The sequence below is a fragment of the Rhododendron vialii genome, chromosome 6a (assembly GCF_030253575.1).
Source record: "Rhododendron vialii isolate Sample 1 chromosome 6a, ASM3025357v1".
Classification (NCBI taxonomy): Eukaryota; Viridiplantae; Streptophyta; class Magnoliopsida; order Ericales; family Ericaceae; genus Rhododendron; species Rhododendron vialii.
The window spans coordinates 4,767,372-4,789,511 of record NC_080562.1 but is presented as its reverse complement, the minus strand read 5'-3'; the positions used below and the strand labels follow the sequence as shown (position 1 = coordinate 4,789,511).

General features: G+C 37.1%; 1 protein-coding gene and 2 non-coding genes across 7 annotated transcripts; 2 read left to right on the top strand and 1 right to left on the bottom strand.

Moving 5' to 3' along the window:
- Nucleotides 1-1,577: 1,577 nt before the first annotated feature.
- LOC131331097 (probable E3 ubiquitin-protein ligase ARI2) lies at nt 1,578-16,131 on the bottom strand. 5 transcript variants are annotated; one of them, XM_058364938.1, is made up of 6 exons: nt 15,736-16,120; nt 15,206-15,238; nt 5,057-5,339; nt 3,860-4,340; nt 2,276-2,824; nt 1,578-1,933 (listed from the first exon to the last, which is right to left on the bottom strand). In XM_058364938.1, exons 1-6 carry the CDS (start codon nt 15,883-15,885, stop codon nt 1,864-1,866), a joined length of 1,566 nt encoding a protein of 521 aa, XP_058220921.1. In that variant the 5' UTR covers nt 15,886-16,120; the 3' UTR covers nt 1,578-1,863. The 5 variants fall into 5 exon arrangements, with proteins under 5 accessions (XP_058220921.1, XP_058220922.1, XP_058220919.1 ...); XM_058364939.1 differs by lacking the exons at nt 15,206-15,238; nt 15,736-16,120 and adding exons at nt 5,459-5,491; nt 8,513-8,775; XM_058364936.1 differs by lacking the exons at nt 1,578-1,933; nt 2,276-2,824; nt 3,860-4,340; nt 5,057-5,339 and adding exons at nt 10,689-11,361; nt 11,710-12,258; nt 13,369-13,849; nt 14,795-15,077 and having other exon boundaries at nt 15,736-16,131.
- TRNAL-AAG (transfer RNA leucine (anticodon AAG)) lies at nt 7,949-8,029 on the top strand. The gene has a single exon. It is a non-coding gene; the product is annotated as a tRNA-Leu (tRNA).
- On the top strand, nt 8,070-8,177 carry LOC131331650 (small nucleolar RNA snoR100). The gene has a single exon (XR_009201457.1). It is a non-coding gene; the product is annotated as a small nucleolar RNA snoR100 (small nucleolar RNA).
- Nucleotides 16,132-22,140: the final 6,009 nt, after the last annotated feature.

Below are 22,140 nucleotides of genomic sequence, written 5' to 3'. Positions count from 1 at the left end.
ACCATTCCCCCAGAATCAGTGCTAAAGCTACAAGTTAGAGAAAAGAAACAAAAAGGAGAAGAAAATAAAATGTTTCCCTTCTTTCATTGTTGGGATTTCGTCGGAGGGAGATGGAGAGATGAAAATGTAAGAGAATTTGGATAGAAACTTATTTTGTTTTCCTCCTAATTTATTTTCCATTTCCCCTCTCCTCTTTATTTGTGTAGTTTTCTTGTTATTTCCTGTTCAATTTCTTCTTTCTATCAAACAAAAGAAAATCCTATTCCTCGTCACTTTTTTTTTTTTTTTTTGATCTTGTTAAGAGTCGCGCTGAGAACAATCGTCAACGAAATTTGAAACTGATGCCTCTACTGCACTTATTTTCCTGTAAATTTATTACTCATTTTAAGCATGTTAACAAATGATCTGAAGATAATCATCCACAAGATTTTTTGTTTTATTTTTGACCTATCAAACAACCGAAACTAACTACTTTCTCTAGAGCTTTTTTTCTCTCATTTCTTTCCTATTCCGATCGCTTTCCCTTTCACATGTACTATCAATCAAAGGAACAGAGCAAAATGCATCTTATCCCTACTCAGCTCCAACGGGGAATAGAGCTCAACTCGTATCATCGAGCTGTGCATTGGACGCGCTTTTATTTGGAAATGACAATGGCAATATGCTCGGCTTTGGATATGTAGCATTCAATCAGTTCCGCTACATATTTATCATACGATTCCGATCAGTATGACTGGCAATTTGGGACCGCTGAATTATGCTGGATTGCATTTGTAGTTAATGGAGATATCAGGTCAGAGTGTAAAACCTAAGAAACTAAACTCAAGTAGAGAAAATCCAGTCAAAACAGCAAAACTATTATGGTTATGTAAGGATAGCATGATCTTCATTTAGGACAGATCCAACTGAAAGAATGCGCACATCTTTCAGCATATAGAACCCCCATTTAAAGGTTAAACGAAGGTCTGCAACTGGATAGCAAGAACAAGCCATCACCTAAGGGCCTAAGGTTGCAAACGAACCGAGCCGTCCGCAAACTCTTCGATGTTCGACTTGGTAAAAGATTGTTTGAGTTCGATTCGTCTACGAGACAAACGGAACTTGAGAATCATTTTTAGGCTCGTTTTAATAAATGAGCCAACTCCGAACATGACAGTATTTGGCTCAGTTAGACTCGCGAACCTCGAGTATATCCCTATAGTGAAAATTTTATGTATAACTTGAATATGAATATACTTATATGACATTAATATGTATACACATAGTATAGGGACGCAATGAAAACTAAGGACTCATACATGTACTATAAACTTATAGGTGTACATCTTCTATAATTTTGTATGCTTATGAACGTATGCGTATATTTTTTATCGTTAAAGCTCGTCAACAAGCTTGAGCTCGACTTGAACCTAGGCCAGCTTGGCTCACCAAATTTTTATTGGGCTCAAGCTCGAGTTTGTTAAAACTTAACTAACCAAACCTGAACATTCTAATAGAACTCGGCTCGGCTCGTTTGCAACCCTAGGGCATCACCTCCTCTCAATCGGACCCACTCACAAACTGAGAACTATATAGGCTTTTCACAGATGCTTTACGGCTTCCACTTCCAATATATGCATGTCAGTAGCTTTTCTGTTTCCACAGATGCATTACTCAGCTATCTTGACATTAACACTGACTTGAACTATGAATAACGACTATCTGGACATTAACACAGACTTGAACTATGAATAACTACAGTGCACGAACCGTCAGGTAATGGCATATAGGCTTTTCACAGATGCATTACGGATTCCACTTCCAATATATGCATGTCAGCAGCTTTTCTTAAGCAAGTTTGGATGCTTTCTCTCCACCGGTTGATTAATACGGGGCTATAATGTGGATTGCTTGCTGGAGAGGGCCCAACAAATCATTTTCAATGTATTCATACCTGCAAATGGCATATCTGTAAATGAACTTAAAAACCTTATGGGAATGCTTAACACAAAGGAAATTAACTAATTAAAATAAAGCAACTCCTATTGCATTTTCAGTTTAATTCATTTTCTCATCGCACCTAAAATAAGCTCCTCATGATACAAGTTTTAATGACTCATTCAAAACTTAGGAACAAAACAATATCGACTTTGACAAGATCCATTAGGTGAGTTTGGCAGTATCTATTTAACATTAAGGCCTAATAAACCCAAAAGCGTAATACTTATGGCTTTAATCGAAGATGAACTACTAGTGCACAATTGCTCCATGAGAAAATTTGGGGTTTAAGACTTACAGTGCTCTGCAGAGGTTATCCACCACTTTAGACAAACAAATGACCTTCATTCTTGTTTCTGCAAATTCATCCTTTGCATACACCTTAAATGGCTCTTCCAAAACCATAGATAGCTTCTCGACATATGCCTCAATTTGTTGCTGCTGGTCCTCAAACAAGTTCTGTTTTATTTCCCTTGTCTCCTTTGTCATTTCATTCTGGAAGAGATCGTGGCCAAACATGTAATACGCAAATGGGTAGGAATAAGAGAGAATCCGCCTTGATCGGAAGAGTGTGTAGATTCCTTTTTCCACCCAACTGAGATCTTGCAATGCTGGTTCTCCAGTTTCCAATTTTGAAATCTTCATCTTTAATTTTTCCTTCAAATGAACTTCAGCTTCCAAGGAAGCTGTATGAACTTTGTAGCGACTGTGATAGTGCATGAAACGCCACAGGTACGTTCTGGCACACTCTAAATTTTTCTCCTTGTCTTTTGTATATCGGGCACAAAGGTGACCTTCAATAGAGTACCCTGTGTGACCTGCACCTGTGGCTGCACCACACAGCCAACTGAAAAAAGAGAAAAGAAACAAGAAAATTAAACAAGCACCCCTTCATGATCACGAATTTTCCAACTGCTAACATTTTTCATCATAATGCGACAAGAACTTTCTCCCATTTAAATGTAAGCAAACTGTTATTCTGCAATGTTCAAATAAAGAAAAAAAAAATCCAACAATCAACACCATCTCAATGCTAACAAGTAAAACAGGTCATGGTAGTGACAGTTCCATTACATTTCTGCGGAAAAAAAATTCCTAACCGCTAAAGACTGAAAATCAATGTAAACTAAAATGGAGAATGGTCTTTTGGGCCCATGATAAGCAATTTAGTTGTTCCAGAAATACATCTATGAAAAGAAGATGTCGCATGCAGCGGAGAGCCAATGTGGATCCAATGGGGGCACATTTCTTCAAGAACTTCACCGACATAATTTTTCTTAGAAAATTGCTCCTTCCAAAGCTCTTACTAAAAATCTTTTTTAGCCCCTATAGTTTATTCAAAAGTTGGCGATAGCCTGGTGTATGCACAGAAGAACATCTTTGATAGCTATACTAAAAAGACTATAAAGCAAACTTTTAAAACATGAAAATTCATCACAATCCATAGTAAAAGTTACATCAGAAACTTTTGCAACTAATGCATTTGTTTTTGCTTATTTTATCTGCAAAAAGGCTATGGTTTTCGTGACCTCATTTATCCCCAATTTTCTTTTTGTTAGGATTGTGTTCAATAGCTACCCTCAGTAATGTAAAATCCTGCAACTAGTTGCCTTCATTTCTTTCGTCGGACAGTCTCCTACAAATACAATGCTTGCCATCCTGAGCTATATGTCAGTTTTTTCCTTGTTTATTGATGGTGTTTTGCTGCTTCTCTGATGTTTTAGTAGCGGATTAGGTAAAGCATTACAAGAAGAAGCACAACACCATCTCTAAACAACAGGATTGACCAGCAATAGACCTCCAGGAGACTATCCAACAGAAGAAGTGCATGCAACCCCAACCCCCCTGCAAATGAAAGGAAGAACCAGATTAAATTTCTCACCAAAAAGGTTGTCCACATACACAACGTACTAGGTTGCATCCTCCATTCTTCTCCACTGCTTTGTGACATTTAGGGCAGGATTTTGTGTGGGCTGTAATCCAATTAACCGTCTCAGATTCTTTCTGGCACTTGCCCATCCAAAGCTTCCACATCAGACATGAACAAGGTGAGTGTGCTTCTGATGAACAACTAAAACAGAATTGCATACCACAGTCACATTCAACCTCACAATATTTATCATTCTCAACACGTATCGCATTTCCGCATTGGGGAACACTAGGGCACCATTTTACCCTCTTGTTATCGTCAATATAAGATTCTAGGAGAAAACGATCAAATTTTTTCGCCAGATCAGGATTCCTCGTACACACAAGGTTTCTGATTTTCCCTTCATCACAGATGGTATTGCACCTGTGCGCCATGCACCTAATGCGTCTACTCTGGCCCTCGTTTATCTTCACAATGAAGTGCTCTGTCCAACCTTTACAAAGAGACAAGTGAACAACTTAGATTGTGTTCTTAGAAAAACTGAGGTGAAAATAGTAAGCGGACCAAAACATAAAAACTGGAGAAGTATAACTTTAAGTTCAAAGACACCTAATTACTGCAGTGTATCATTAATGCCTTAAAACGAGCTTGTACCCCGCAACTTGAGCAAGGCTTAAAGGAAATATCCTCATTCAAAAAAGAAAGGGCGTCACTAACGTAAAACTGCGTCAGCAACAATGTCAGAAGTAGTGGGCAGTAACCATGCCAATTACTTCTATCCGATTATATTGGATCTGGAATTCTCATGTATCCATTGTCTTAGGCAAGCTTCATTGTTAAAGGACACAATCCAAGTGCCTGCTATATATTTACATCCTTTTGTACAGTTACAAGCGCACTATTTCTCTTGATTAAGTAATTTAGATTCATCCTTAGTGCAAGAGTTGCCTTTTGGAATCTAGAAAAAGAAGGTACATTGAGCAGTTGCTACTCTGGTAAATTAGTAGTCTAACGGAATACAGAAGGCAAAGGGTGTTCAAGATTGTTTCTCGAAATCCACCCTATGTCAGCAGAATATGTGTAGAATCATATTTTCCTTCTCTGTAGTAGTTACTTATGTCAACGGACAACTTTACAATAAGATCCTTCAATCCTTCGAAAGAATCTGTGATTGAGGAAGAGAAAAGAAACAAATAATGAAGTGCTCACACTTGTTGCAGAAACAATGTCCACAGTCCATTGTAGTTGTCCCATTAGCAGGAGTATCCTCCATGCAAATGTCGCACCGTATGTCTTCAGATGAAGAATGACCCGAGGATAGGTCATTATGCTCCTCCATCATCACACCAGCTTCCTTAAACAACCATTCTTCCCCTTTGTCTACAAACACGGCAAAGACTTTATCGACATCCCAGCGATAATGCATAAGCAAGGTCCGTGCATGCTGTTCCTTCAAAGACAGCAAGTCCATTACTCTTTCCAGGTCATCCATCTACGCTAAAGAATACCAGCGGTTCACATCCATCACAGAAAACAAAGTACAAAAGCACATATGTACATGTGCTCTATTAGAACAATCACACACTAGAAGTTTTGAACGTTATGTCTAACCTGTACAGCCAAAAGAGAATCTTCTGTGATTACCTGCAGAAGATGAAGGAACAGCGCGCGATTATATGCACTCTTTATGCAAAGAAATATCATAAGAACACATAAATCTCAGGAATTCTTTGCTCACATAAAAAAGATAGAAACAATTATAAGAGTGGGAACTAGATTACTCACTAAAAACTCACAAATTCGCTACAATTGAACTGTGACCCCACTTTTCTTTAGCATGAAATAAATTTTCAAATATCGTATGTTGTAAAGTTTAACTTTTTCCTCTAGCAAAAGTTCATAAGAAAGAGGGAGGAACCAAAAAAAAGTTAAGCAAATCTTTTGTTTCGAACAAATAGCATTTGTTCGGATGGTAATTATGGCAAGCTACAATTTCTTCTGATGAAAGTCCAGACGGATGGTCCAGAACACTTGGTTATATTTGAAAACATATATTTGACCATCCAAAACACTTAGTCATGACCCCTAACAGTATACAACATACATGCATATCTCTTACTCAAAATGGAACTTTCAAGTTCAAGATTTAGTAGCTATCCTCTCAATAGTTTCAAACTCGAAACAAATTCTCTACAAACTATTTTGAAAGAACATCATATCTCACAGTTTCTCAAATGAAGAATACATTGAACTGGGAAAAATACAAGGTATCCTGAAGCTCGTTTACCCATCTAAATTATTGAATATCCATATGCACCTGTAGATGAAACGGTGAGCATGATAGCTCGTAGGGACAACACTAACAAAGCTAAAAACTGACATGGTGGCATGTGCTCTCACGTTAAAACAATAGCAAGGTAAAATAATTCCACCGCATAAAAGCAGGTTCCCTTTGACTTTCTCATTTTCTAACATTTCGATATAGAATCATAGATTACCAACCCAAGAAACCAATATATAAGAAAAGAAAGAATACCTACCAATCCAAATTCCTCATAAGTAATTAAGTACTACAAGTTCTACATCAGGGTAGTTATTCAAACCATGTGTACATTCAAGAAATCAAGTCACTAACCCAAATGAAATTTCACGATAATCCATACAACAAACACTTCAAGAAAAGGAAGTACTCCCATACCAACACTCAAACTATAGAAATGAAGAGCATTTACCTAATGTAGTGTTCAGTTCAACACATTAGTAAACTATGACCTTGGGTGGTCCATTCTGACCCATTTCAATATTAAGTCTAGATATTGTGCAGATACATATTCATAGCAGATTCATCAAATTAGTATCATCGTATTATCAACTAAAATAACATCTTCCACAATCTCCAAAACCAGCTTGCAATCTCAACCAACTTGAACGTGTAATCGAGAATAATTGGGTACTAGTATCTCCCCATCTCTCAAGAGTCTCGATGTAATCGAGTACAAGCACCACTCTTATCCTTGGGGTAATCAGGTACAAGTACCACCCCAATCCTGGGGAAATTGGGTACAAGTACCACCCCAAATGTCTTCACTTCCGGTCTGTCACCGAGGAGCGCGCTAAGCCCAACTTGTCCTCTTAGGTACTTTAACCTCAGTAATTCTGCAAATTTATTGACCATAAGGTTCTCTCGATCCCAGCTTATTCCAATGACTCCATCAATTTTCTAACTCATAAGGGCCCAAAAGACTCTAGCTTGGACATCAATAAACAAGCCTAAACGCAAAATTCACCACATAAATAATGGAAATCAAAACAAACGTTTCTTGCCAAAAGCAAATTTAGATTTCCATTGGACCATCTCTACAAACATATGGCAAGCAAGGTGAAACAATGAAGAACCTTGAAGTTATCTATCACCAATTTCTTCACATGTTCAAGTATCACAAGTAATCATTGTTGGATTCGGTTTGCATACGAACTTTACATTTACTGGTACACACACATCTCGAGGGAAAAAAAAACCAATAGGAGTCATGATTATATTTTGCAAACTTAAGCAACCAACCCATATTCCTTTGTCCAACACAACCAAACTGGAGAAAGCTAGAATTCCCCATTTGGTAACGTAAAGACTTATCTATCAACCTTTTATCAAGTAAACACTTAGCGTACATCATGTGGAAACTTTATATCCATCTCAAAACTAATTTGGCAATGAGTGAAAAGGCCCCAAATGTTACTAAGTGATCACTCACTCCACACCCAAGCAACGTGGACTCTAGTTTAACATCCCCTCACATGTAGCCACGTTTGAGGTCTGTTACGTGTATCCTCTTTTTAGGACTCTATTTCCTTAACACATCAAGTATATACGCTATGTTTTGGGGTTTTCCACGATACCATCTTGTATCTATATTCAAGTACTTTTAGAAACAAGTTGGAGAACTTAAACATCTTTCATGTAATCTTTTCACAAGATCAAGTACAGTTATTATACACAGTACGAGGCATTTCTTATACTCTTCTATGGAATTTCACTCTAGCATAATTAACACATCATACAACTTCGAAATTATCTCATGTATCTATAAACATGGGTAAAAAGTTGAGATGGCCGAGTTGGTCTAAAACGCCAGATTAAGGTTCTGGTCCGAAAGGGCGTGGGTTCAAATCCCACTCTCAACATTCTTCTTATTATCATGTGCATACCAATGCTCTGGACTATCAATGCAGGAAGCATGTTAATGTGCACAAAAATTGAATTAGGTATCTAGGCCTGCCCTCTCTGATGTCATTTGGCTTCTATTTGGGGGCATGGTTTCGCAGAAAACAGGCATTCGGGAACCATTGTTTCAGTGGCATTCTTAGAGCAGTCACTTTGTGTATGTTGCCAAAGGTTGGGTTTGTCTCCAAACCTTCCCCGCCCATACCCTCAATAATTGGGCACAACATGAATTCTGTTGTTGTCGTTGATCTATAAACATGGGTATTGTTCGTTACCCAAAAAAACTTTTCTTTACCAAAAAACAAACATGGGTAATGTTACCAATGCATCAATTTCAATAGCATCAAGTTTCCCAAAATTCCTCGTATTTTATTCATTAAAAACAAATATTCAACTCATGTAAGTCAAATAAAACATATCATAATAACTTAGTGGAACCGTACCTGAATTAAGCAATCCGAAAATGTGGCGAACTCCAAAGTGGTCTGATGATGACTTTGCTGGGAAGCCTGGGATGGTTTCGAAGCTCTCATTGTAGAACAACGTTTCTTCTTGGCTCTTTTAGTCCTTAGATTAGATTGATCGAATTTGGCATTTGGGTTCCCAAAAACTAAACAGAATTATAATCTCAGAGAGAGAGATCAACGTGAGAGGGAGGGAGGGAGGGAGGTACGGACTGAATGGAAAGTCAAAATTGATATCCTGCTGCTGACTACTTTTTCCACTGCTACTCCGTAATAATTACAGTAAATATTACAAAGAGCCCCCTCAGGTTTTATTAAACCTGCTCTTTGCTATAATGTATAATACAAAACTCGCACTTTAACCCCAAGTTTGTTTGTTTGTTTGTTTTTTATTTTAATTTTACTTAAGGAGGCCTGGTATAGTGGTATAGTGGTATAGTCCAGGAAGAAAATTAGATGGCTTTGAACCGTCCAATTTTTTTTCTGAACAGTTTCTTGGATCCGGTTTTGTGAGTCCTATCATTTTTGTTTACTTAATGTGACGCTCATTCCTCGAGTAGTTCCACCGTAAAATCATTTGATGTTATTATTGGCCATACAGAATATTTGGTATTGGGGCACAACATATCGGTGCCAAGGCCACTGAATAACTACTCAGGTTCTATGACCCTCTTTTAGTTGACCTCTCGCACTCAGAAGGAAAACATGTATCAAAGCATCTCCAAGTACAATACTCTACTTGAGAGTGTTCAAATAATGTAAGTTATTCAAAAATTGAGTATGAATGAGTCTACTATTCATTTTGTTTATAAACTAACCCAATACTCTATTTTCTACCTTTATTTTTAAAAAAACCCCAATTTAAAACTCAAATATTTCACTCTTTCCCTCTAAAATTTGAATTTTTATATTTCAACATATTTTCAAAAATAGTTGAGATTTGTCCCAATTTTAAAGCTAATGAGATTATCTTTTGATTGGTATGAACTTTATAACAAATTGATGACAAATGTATGCAAATAAATTACTACAAGCTATACTCATTTTAGAACATGGAGAAATAGTGATTTGGAGGTTCACTTCTACATTTGTGTAAGCCCAACACACTTTGTGGCGTGGACCACACAAATACTCCGTATGTGATAGAGAAAAGATTTGAGCACCACGTGACGATATCCATAGGCATTGAATAATTTTCCCTCAAGCATGCACATACCAATTTCACGAATACCACAGCCAACATGGCCCACATAATACTAGTAAAAGGCTGCGTAATCACTCAAAACGATCGAACATTAGATATAAATTCGGGTCTCTTTTCATTTTTTTTTTAAACCTGCCTTGTACGGCTAGATCGCGATTCGCGACACAATGTTGGCCTTGTTCAAGTGCAAGAAAAATTTACTCTAACTTCTTTTGCTGTAACCTTTGGTGTGTTTATTTGCCAAGAAACTGGTGGAACTCATACCTTCAGTTCTTTCCAGCAAAATGAATCCTCATAAAAAGAAATGAATTTTTATTCTTCTGTAAAAAAATTTATCGTTAGAACGCAAGGGAAAATAATTTTATTTTCTTTTTACTTCACTGTATTTCACTTTTTCTGAAATTACATTTTCCACACAACATTCTTTACAATTGAACGAAATTGTAGACCTCTACTTTGATTTCACGTTTACCCAGGTTCAACCAAATGTATTAAGAGACCGATTATGGTTCGGGGGGGTTTGGCCTAGTCGGAAATTTCAAGGGACCTCCAAAACCCAGTAAGAACAAAAAGAATAAATCAGCTGGGCAATTTTTCAAATCAGACAGCAATCAGGAACAGTAACACATAAATGTGGGTCGCAGCGCGACACAAACTTCGCTTAAGTTACAACGCGCTTCTGTTCTTTTATACAAACTCTACATGAAAGAAGCTGTACACCAGGTTTTCGATCGTAAAAACATAATAAGGCAGTTTCTGCACCTGGCGAATGGAACATGAAAGTCCTACTTCAAAAACACTATGACCAGTGATTTGGGACTGGTGAATTTTGCTGGAGGCATTTTTAAAGTCATGGAAATCAGGTCAGAGTGTAAAACCCCATGAAGTTCTAAACTAGGTACATATAGATTATAGCCATTAAGAAATAAGCAACTACAGAAAATCCAGTCAGACAATAAAATTATTATGATTATATGAAGATAGCATGAGCTCCGTAAGAACAGATCCAACTGAGAAAAACCTAACAAGATAAGGCAAAAGCCACAAAAAAAGGACTGCCAGCGGTTCAAACCTTCGGGTAGAAGAAACAAACTTCTACGGGATCCCCGTGTCTAATTATTTTGAACTAAAAGGATATATGCACATCTTTCAGGATATAGACCCCCCATGTTAAGGCTAAATAAATACTATCTGCAAACTAAATAAAATCGCTAAGGAGGATACGCAGACTATGTTAACCCTAAACAGCCGGTGATTCCTTTGGCCACAGTTCTTCAACTGAATAACAAGAACGAGCCATCACCTCTTGTCAATCGGATCCACTTGCAAATTGAGAACAATATCCACTTCCTATATATGCATGTTAGTAGCTTTTCACAAATGCATTACCCAGTTCTCTTGACATTAACACGGACCTGAACTATCAAGTTACCATTGAGAACTGACCGTTAGGTAATGGAAAATTCCAAAGGGCAGAGGATTTTATACAGCCATCCATACCATTTTTGCAGTCATTTCTTAAGCAAGTTTGGATGCTTTCTCCGCACCCGTTGATTTATAAGGAGCTATATTGTGGCTTCCATGCTGGAGAGCGCCCAGTAAATCATTTTCGATGCATTCATACCTGCAAATAGTCTATCTGTAAATGAACTTAACAAACTTATGGGAATGCTTAAAACACAACAAATTAACTAATTAAAAAAAATCAACTCCTATTGCATTTTCAGTTTAATTCACTTTCCAATTGCACTTAAAATAAGCTCAATTCCTCATAAAATTAATTATAATGGCTCAATTAAAAATTTAGGAGTGGAACAATCTCTACTTCGAAATGATCAATTAGGTGAGTTCAGCAGTAATTCTCTTTAACATGAAGGCCTATTAACCAAAATCCCTATTATCATTGGCTTTAATCAAAGATAAACTACTATTGTGCAATTGGTTCATGAGAAAACATGGGTTTTAAACTTACAGTGTTCTGCAGAGGTTATCCACCAAATAAGACAGATTAAGGACCTTCATTCTTGTTTCGGTAACTTTATCCTCAGTATACTCCTCAAATGGCTCTTCCAAAACCATAGAGAGCTTCTCCACATTTGCCTCAAATTGCTGCTGCTGGTCCTCAAACAAGTTCTGTTTTATTTCCCTTTCCTCCTCTGTCATTTCGTTTTGGAAGAGCTCATGGCCAAACATGTAATACGCAAACGGGTAAGAATATGAGAGAGCCCGCCTTGATCGGAAGAGCGTGTAGAGTCCATTTTCCACCCACTTGAGATCTTGGGATGCTGATTCTCCAGTTTCCAATTTCGAAATTTTCACGTATATTTTTTCCTTCAGCTGAACTTCAGCTTTCAAAGAATCTGAATGAGCTTTGTAGCGATTGTGATAGTGAATGTAGCGCCACAGGTACTTTTTTGCAAGCTCTAAATTTTTCTCTTGCTCTTCTGTATACCGGCCACAACTGTGATTCTGAATAGAGTCCCATGTGTGAGCTGACCCTGTGGCTGCACCACAAAGCCAACTGGAAACAAAAAGGAAAAGAAACAAGAAAATCAAACAAGCAACCCTTTATGAATTTATTTTCTGGCTACTAACAGTCTTCATCATAATGCGACAAGAGCTTTCCCCCACTTAAATATAAACTGTTAATCCGAAATCTTAAGAAAAAGAAACAAAGTTCTCCAAGAATCAACACCATCACAATGCTAACAAGTAACACGGAGTGATAAGAGTGACACTGCGACAGTTCCATTAAGGTAAAGTGACAAAAACTGCACTGACATCTATGAAAAGAAGAGTTTGCATGAATGGAAAGCCAATGTAGACCCAATGCAGGCAGATGTCCTCAGTGAATCAATAACTGCACTGACATCCAATTTTCCTTGGAAATAATTTGCTCCTTCTAAAGCTCTTACTGAAAATCATTTTTAGCCCCTGAAGTTTAATCCAAAAATTGGGCGATAGCCTGGTTGTATGCATGGAGGAACATCTTTGATACCCTTGATAAAAAAAACTATAATGCAAGCGTTTAGAATGTGAAAAGTCATCACGATGTATTGTAAAAGTCTGCCTCAGAAACTTTTGTAACTAATGTATTTGTTTTGCTTATTTTCTATGCAAAAAAAAAAACAACTGTGATTTTCATATTCTAATTTGTCCCCAATTTTTTGTTATCAGGAGTCCAGGACTGTGTTCAATAGCTGCATTTATTTCTCTCTTCTTTTTTGAACGGCAGTTGCATTTATTTCTTTCGCCGGACACTCTCCTTCAAATGCAGTGCTTTCCAATCCAGAGCTGTAAATCACTTTTTACCTAATTTATTGATAGTGTTTTGCTGCTTCTCTGACGTTTTGTTGTGCATTATTTCTTTCGCCGGACACTCTCCTACAAATGCAGTGCTTTCCAATCCAGAGCTGTAAATCACTTTTTACCTAGTTTATTGATAGTGTTTTGCTGCTTCTCTGATGTTTTGTTGTGCATTAGGTAAAATATCACAAGAAGAAGCACAACAGCATCAATAAACAACAGGATTGACAAGCAATAGACTTCAAGGAGACTATCCAACAAAAGAAATGCATGCAGCCCCCAACTGCACTGCAAATATAAGGAAGAAAAAGATTAAAATTCTCACCAAAAAGTTTGTCCACATATGCAATATACTAGGTTGCATCCTCCATTCTTCTCCACTGCTTTGAGACATTTAGGGCAGGGTTTCGTATGAACTGTAATCCAATTAACTGTCTCCGATTCATTCTGGCACTTGCCCATCCAACGCTTCCACATCAGACATGAACATGGTGAGTGCGCTTCTGATGAACAATTAAAACAGAATTGCATACCACAGTCACATTCAACCTCACAATATTTGTCTTTCCCAACGCGTATCGCATTTCCACAGTGGGGAACACTAGGGCACCATTTTACCATCTTATTGTCCTCAATATAAGATTCTAGGAGAAAACGATCAAATTTTTCAGCCAGATCAGGATGCTTCATACACACAAGGTTTCTGATTTTCCCTTCATCACAGATGGTATTGCACTTGTGCGCCATGCACCTAATGCGTCTACTCTGGCCCTCTTTTATCTTCACGATGAAGTGCTCTGTCCAACCTTTACAAACAGATGAGTGAACAACATAGATTTTGTGTTCTAAAAAGGTTGAGGTGAACCCCAAACCATAACATAACATAAAACTGGTTAAGTATAACTACCAATTACTGCAGTGTATCATTAATGCCTTCAAAAGATCTTATACCACAACTTGCATCATCGCATGGGCTTACAGGAAAAATCCTCAATCCAAAACTTTAAAAGGCATCACTATTGTAAAACTGTGTTAGCATTAGCAACAATGTCAGAATTAGAGGCAGTAACCTTGCTCGTCACTTTTATCCTTCCATATTGGATGTGAAATTCCCATGTACTTACTCTTACAATTATGAGCACTGTTTCTCTTGACTAACTAATTTAGATTCACCATTATTCCAAGATGTCTGAGAGAATACATACATATCCCTGTACGGTTACAACTTACAAGCACTATTTCACTTGATTAAATGATTCAGGTTCACCATTATTCCAAGAGGTCTGAGATTTATCGTTTGTGCATATATTCCAAAGGTTAGGTCTGCCTCCGGTCTCTACTGCCCAAACCCCATTGATTGGGAATTACATGGGTACTAGAATGGTTGCTATTATTGTTATGTTTATTCCAAGAGGTTGCCTTTTGAATCTAGAGAAAGAAGGTACATGGAGCCCATACCCCATTGATTGGGATACTGTAATGGTTGCTTGCCTTTTGGAGTCTAGAGAAAGAAGGTGCATTGAGCGGTTGTTACTCTGGTAAACTAGTAGTCTAATGGATTACAAAAGGAAAAGGATGTTAAAGATTGCTTTTTGTAGTCCACCCAATGTCAACAGAATATGCATACATTTCTGTTTTCATTATGCATCTGTAATAGCTACTTGTGTCAACTGGTAAGAATTTTGCAATAAGATATAATAACAGAATCTACGATTGAGGAAGAGAAAAGAAAAAAGTAGCGAAGTGCTCACACTCGTTGCAGAAACAATGTCCACAGTCCATTGTTGTCGTCTCATTAGCAGGAAAATCCTCCATGCAAATGTCACACCTTACATCTCCAGATGAAGAACAAACGGGGGATAGGTCATTATGCTCCTCCAGCGTCACACCAGCTTCCTTAAACAACCATTCTTTCCCCATCTCTACAAACACGGTGAAGACCTTATCGACATCCCAACGATAATGAATAAGTAAGGTCCGTGCATGGTGGTCCTTCACAGATAGCAAGTCCATTACTTTTTGCAAGTCACCCCTCTGCATTGAGGATACCAGCGATTCACATCCATCAAAGAAAGCTAAAATATGAAAGGATAAATAATTAAATATGACGTGTACTCTATTAGCATAATCACACACTAGGAATTTTGGGCATTACGTCTTACCTGTGCAGCCAAAAGAGAATCTTTTGTGATTACCTGCAGTAGTTGAAAGAAGATAGCACAATGGTAAGCTGTCCTTGTGCAAGAAATATCAAACGAATACTTAAATCTCAGGAATTCTTTACTCAAACATAAACAGTAAAATTGTGGGAACTCGATTACTCTAAGTTTGCACTTTGAACCCATTAAACTCACAAAATCGAAGTTCAATCGCATCATACAATAAGGGGAGAAAAAAATAAAAACACTCCGACCGAGCTTTGCCCCGGCCGGCTTTAATTGAGACCCGCAGGTCCCGCAGATTAGTCGAGGTGGCGCTTAAGCCCGGACACACCCGAGGTCATCAAAAAACAAAGGGGAAAACCCTCCATGATATTTCACCTTCTGTATATCTAATAACAAAACCCTTAATCCAAATTTCCTCTCCATGTTTCCAAAGAAAACAAGAATCGCTAAATGACCCATCTTTTTTCCAACAATTTCTTTTCCACTGGACCAAACAGATAGTTTTGAAGAAAGCGAAATTACATTACCTGGCTCGACGAAGCTTCCTCGTTCGGCCGTCGAGATTCGCTCTCTGGTTCTTCGAATCCATCCGAAAAGCCACAATCATCGTCGAAATGTTCGTCAAAGCCACAATCATCGCCGTAATGTTCGTCGTCGCTGATCGCGTAATCTTCCATTGAAACCAAAACCCCCCGTATTTTTATCTCTCTCTATTATATATGTATAGGTACATATATCTAAAACTAAAAAGATTGTGACACAATGTAGAGAGAGAAACTTCGAGAGGAAGGAAAACCCAGCAGATAGAGAGAGAGATTGAATTGAAGTTTCCAAATAGTATGAGGGTTTTGTAAGGGAATGGTCACCCAATTGGAACTTTGATCAGTATGAGTAGAGAGAGAGAGAGAGACTGGGTTTATATAGTTTCTCGGTTTAAGGTGGACTTCTGTTACCCATAGGAAAACGAGTGCTGCTGCGAGTACCGACGCCATCGTACCGAAGGCCGCGCCGGGCCGTCTCCGGCCATTGGAAGGCTTATTCGAGTCGTCCAAAAATTCTAAAAAAAATCCTGAGAGGGCCTACGCGGAAATCAATGGCATCCGATGTGTGTATACATACATACACAAAAAATAGAGTGTTTAGATCAAGTACCCTACACACATCGGATGCCGTTGATTTCCGCGTAGGCCCCCTTTGTTTTTTTTTAGAATTTTTGAACGGCCCGACGCAGCCGTCGGTACGATTTCCCTCCCACGGCGTCGGTACCTGTATCATTTCTGTCGGAAAACTACTCTGTTTGGTACCAATTGGAAAATTACAAACGAAAATGTCAGAAATTGATAGAAATATTTATGGCATTGATAATGCCAATCTCCAGGGAGGGAGTGGCAAAATCAATTTCATATAAGCATTGATAATGCCATTTTTTAAATTGATAATCGCACTCTCTTTTGAGAGTGGTATTATAAATTTGAGAACTGACATCATAAATTTCTAAAATTTATGATGCTAATACTTTACTAGCAAAAATGACTTAAAATGTGTCATTGTATACAAATGGTACCGAACTATATGGTGGAAAACACAAAGAGATTCAAAAAGAGGAAAATAATTACAATAAATAGTTCGAGATAAAGAAAAGATGAATCCATATTGAATAATCAGATCGATGGCATATATTTTTTTTAAAAATATATATATATATACTTTTGTCACATTCATGTGCGACCATCACAAGACGCGTAATATACGCTTCCTTTCGTACTTCAGTCCAGCTGCATTCGAATTCCAAGCATTAGATTAGATCCAATTTGCGTTGAACTAAAAATCCTGTCAAAAGGAAATACATTCGTACTAGTACAAAATCATATACCAAAAAAAAAAAGATATGATTAATTGAATGAGCCTAGTATCATCATCATGAAACAAACTCAACTCTGTTTCATATAAATATAACGTGAATCAAATTTAAGATGGACCATCCAAAATTCATAAAAAATAATTCTCTTTACTTATTGTAGACCTTCCTGGGGGAGTGTTGTGTAAGTGCGCAACACGATGTTGTGCAATCTTAACTATTCAAAAGTGTTTTAGATGGTTCGAATTTTTTAAAAAAACTTTTCCGACTCTTCGCTCCGTTTGTTTGGACGTAAAATATTTTTCGGTAAAATGTTTTATCTATTTTTTAGTGTTTGGTTGTGTAAAAAATAAGGAAAACATTTTACATGTAAAACATTTTCCATTAACTGGATGAAAATAACTTACACTTAAATCTTCCGTAAGTTATTTTCCGAAATGAACTCGTTGTCTTCTATTGCAATTCTCACTGCTCAGTGTCCTCGATCGTCAGTCCTAAGCCACGTTTAATTCTAATATTCTCAGATCTCTCCACTGTTTAATCCCCCTTCTCTCTCTATACTATTTTGTTGATTTCTGAAAATATTTTTCAAGTGTCAACCAAACACCAAAAAATAAAAATTTGAAGTTTGTTTTCTAATAAAACATTTTACACCAAAATAAACGGAGCCTATATTTCACGATGAATTTCATTTTACATCATATGACAACCCAACTAGAATATAAGAATATATGCATTCGCGGTCCATGAATAAAGTCAAACAAAATCTAGCTAGCCAACTGTTTAAACAAAGACTCATACTGATTAAACAAAGACTCCTGAATCCGGTCGAAAAAAGTGTTCACATGGAAAGAAGAAGCAAGAACCTTAACAAGAAGGGTTTTCAAAAGCCATGTCACGGTACCCACCAAAAGACACACCCAAACCCTATTCTCAAGCGGAAACAACAGGAGGGAATTTTTTTAAGACTTTTCTCCTTTTCCCTCGCTTTCTTCAAGTTCCAAACAGATAAGTTCGAAAGGGGAAAGACCTCTCCATATCCGAGCTTGAGTTTAACTTATTTATCACATTAGTCGATCTCGTACAATCTTCAATCAAGTCGAACACGAATTGATCTGGAGTAGCTCTGATTTGTTAAACATCATAACTCGAACAAGCCGAGTGATAACTTGCTTGTTTAAAAGGGAATGTTAACTATTGTAAAGAGCAAAAACCTAAAAAAACACTTGCACCAGATTAGATAAAAAGATTAGGTATTTTACGATTTATGAAGGTTAGCTCTCTACTTTTACCTAAGAACTATCCACAAGGTATCATAGAAATTGTACCTTTTTCACTAGTTATTTTTCCTATCATTGGAGTACATGCTCTGAATAATGGACCCGCTAGACTACAAGGGCTAATCCATTTTTTTTTTTCGCTATGCTGTTCTTATTGGATCGGTATAGAAAAGAATCCAAGATCCTTCCTTTGCCTATGGACCATGGTCCATGAGATGGGCCTCATCTTGGACTACTTAATATGAGCCCAAAGTCAAACCTGGTTCTTTTTAGGGGTTTTGTTAAATTAAAAACTAGGGCTGCCCATGGATCGGTTCGGTTTTCAATCCGATCCGCTCGCGGGGGATTATCGTATTTATAACCATTTGTGAGTGTTTTTTGGTCGGATCTGTTTGGATGTGGTTTAGGCAAATCGATTTGGGCAGTTTAGACGGATTTGAGCATGCAATTTATTTTTTTTATAGGTTTACCTACTTTTTTGTTCCCTATAGAATAATCTCGGTTTCATTTTATCTTTGATTTCAATTTTACCCTTGTATTTTCTAACCTATTTCAATGTTACCCTTTTCTGTCAAAACTTGGATGATAAATGCCCAAGTGGCTAACGGCTAGGTGATGTGTGTGGATTCTAGATCTTCTTTCATACATCTTCCCCACCCTCTTCATACCCATTACCCCACCAGTAAAAGCCCTAAATCCACAAATTCGTTTTCTCCGAACCCACCGATTTAGATGTTATTCGGTGGGTCCGAGGGAAACGAATTTGGTGATTTAGGATTTTAACTGATGGGGGTATGAAGATGGTGGGAAAGAAATATAAAAGAGGGTCCACAGTTCACATCACCTTGCCGTTATCCACTTAGGCATTTATCGTTTAAGTTTTGACGGAAAGAGTAACATCTGAAATAGGTTTGAAAATACAAGGGTAAAATTGAAATCGGAAATTTTGTGAGGACGAGAACGCAAGTAAGTCTATTTTGTAGGGACAAAAAACGTAGATAAGCCTTTTTTATTTATACACCAAAATATTAAAGGGGAGTGATTTTGCCACTCATCTTTTTGCTAATGTCACTCTCCTTTGTGTCTTTATTAGATGATTTATTTTGTGAGAGAAGGAGAATGGCGTCAAAGAAAAGAGAAGCGACAAAATTAATTTCCAATATTAAAAAATAAAATTTCAAAACTTCCAAGTCCAAACAAGTCTAAACATTCATCCACCGCAACAGAGGAAGACTCTGGTGCAAGACGAGAAGCCATGGTCTAAAAAACAGAACCCATTATTGTTTATCTTCTGTACTACAAATTCGGGTAATACATCCAGAACACAGAATTGTCAAATGATTTTTTGTATTGTTTTTTTCTTTTTTCAAGCACGGTAACTTAGTTTTCTTTTGCTGCTTAATTATAAAATTATCATTTTGTTTTTAACCAATGTTTAATGAAGAAAAAAAAAGGACAAATGAACCAAAATTCAATTAACTATTATGTGTACGAGATGTCTAAATATACTTTTGTTTATATCCGTTTTTTGGCACCGCGGATTGGGTGAGGAATAAATGGCCTGTTGAAAACCAAATGGAGCCCATGAAGGATGGAGCCGATTTGGATCGAAGAGGCTGAGCCCACGATTTTAGGGAAATTGGTTGTTTGCTGTGAGCAGTTATTTCCCTCCAAAGTTCAAAGGCTAATTGACTAGGTCAATTGGTTACATGTCAAGCTCATACAAAAGGAGGAAGTAGGGAAAATTATGTAAAAATGAGCACAAAATTTCAAAAAAATTTATTAGAATATGTTTAACATGAACATTGATAAGTTTTAAAATGATCGAAGTAGTTTTATTAATGATATTATTTTAAAACATTGCTCTTAGACAGTTACAAATAAATACAATTAAGAAAAAATCATTCGAAATAGACACACACATGTTCGGAAACCAACAAATATAAATGCACCATGTGACGAAATTGAAACATAAAATTAAGGCCTCATTCGGTTTAAAACCAAGGTACCAACAATTCGGATGAGATTATAATCTCTATGCTCGTGCAAAAATTTGCATTAATGACAAATACGTCCCTCAGGTTTGGTAAATGACTATAAGCTCCCCACTAATTTCCATCCTTATTTCATGGACACTCAACCAAGACAATTTGATAAATTACTATAATCCCCCCACTAATTTCAATGCTCATTTCATGGGCACTCAACCAAGACTTGTTCGATACACGTGATGGAATTAGTGCAAAGTGACTTGTATTGACAAATGCGCTCTTTGTAATGATATAACGCACATTAAAAAGCTTTCAATGCTTTCTCCTTGCAAAAAAAAAAGTACTTTCGAGTAAAAAAAATTAGTACTAGTAATTAGTTATTACTACCAAATATACCAAATTATTATTATTTTTTTGAAAAAAATCGAAATGGTCCTTGTAGTTTAATGTTTGTGTCAACTTGGTCCCTGCAGTTTGAATTAGCTCGATTTACACTCTATAGTTTTTATTTTGTTCCAACTTGGTCCAATTACTAACTGCCGTTAGACTCCAGACAGGAATGGACCCATTTTCTAGGGTTAAAACCATAATCTGTCATTCTTCTCTTGCCCTAATATACCTCTAAACCAGAACACATAGCCTCATTGTTCCATTCTTCATTTATTTTCACCTTCGGGGAAAATGAGCGAGAGGGATTAGGGCCTGGATAAGTGATTTGATTCCTATGGATTGCGACGTGGTTCTTGAAAAGAAAAGGAAAAATGAGGAGTTTTGTGTTTTATGAAAAGGGTTCGAATATTTTTGAAAAATGTTTGAATTTTAGAGAATGAAGTGGGTTTTATTTTAAAAAGGGACCGAGCTTTCATCAAGCTGTCTACATATCTTCGGGTAAAGGAGAATCAGGTTCGGCTGTGGTTCGGGCCACAAAAGGGGTTTAGAAAAAAACTTAGAGTCTCTACTAGTCATAGAGTTTAGGTGTGCATAGTCACCTCTTGAATATCGAAAGAATAGTTCAAGTATTTTAGAAAAAATAACACAGGCCAGAGAACCCGGTTTTTAGAAAAGATTGACCCCGTTTTGCTTTTTAAGAAAAGGCTTTAGGTCTGCGAGATTAGAGAAGAAAGGGTTCGGTAATTCACTAGAACATGGATCAATTTGTGTTTGGGGTTAACGGAGGCTAACGACAGTTAGTAATTGGACCAAGTTGGAACAAAATGGTAACTACAGAGTGTAAATCGAGTCAATTCAAACTGCAGGGACCAAGTTGACACAAATACTAAACTACATTGACCATTTCGATTTTTTTCCCTTTTTTTCTTACCAAAACAGCTCATTTAATGGGGAAAAAAAAAGTCATTTTGTCATTTTGCTTCGATTTAAGATATAGTTATTGAACGTTATGAGCTACTACTAGTATCTTTTATTTATCATCAGAAAAGACGAAATTTAAGATATAAGATGCTTTTGGCTGATTCCCTCACCTATGTCGACAAACGATTGTCGATTACGGTATAGAATTTAGGCCCCGTTTGATAATGGGTTTGGGGGTTGGGATTGGAGTATTAATCCCATGGAACTATTAATACTCTGTTTAGTAACAAAAAAAGGTCTGGACTATTAGTCCGTTAGGATATCCAATCCGGCCTTTAGGGAGTATTAGCAATACCCCGTGGGACTTGATATTCGTAGTCCCATCCCAACCCATTCTCATTACTAATCCCTTCTCATTACTAATTTCTTCTATCAATCCAATCCCATCTCAAACAAACATGATATTAATAATTTCATCATCTAATTCCATCT

Coding starts and splice junctions, on each gene's coding strand:
- LOC131331097 (XM_058364936.1), bottom strand. CDS start 15,885: ATGGAAGATTACGCGATCAGCGACGACGAACATTACGGCGATGATTGT. Junction 12,259..13,368: donor ATATGTGGACAAACTTTTTG/GTGAGAATTTTA, acceptor TTTTGTTTCCAG/TTGGCTTTGTGGTGCAGCCA. Junction 11,362..11,709: donor GATAACCTCTGCAGAACACT/GTAAGTTTAAAA, acceptor GACTATTTGCAG/GTATGAATGCATCGAAAATG.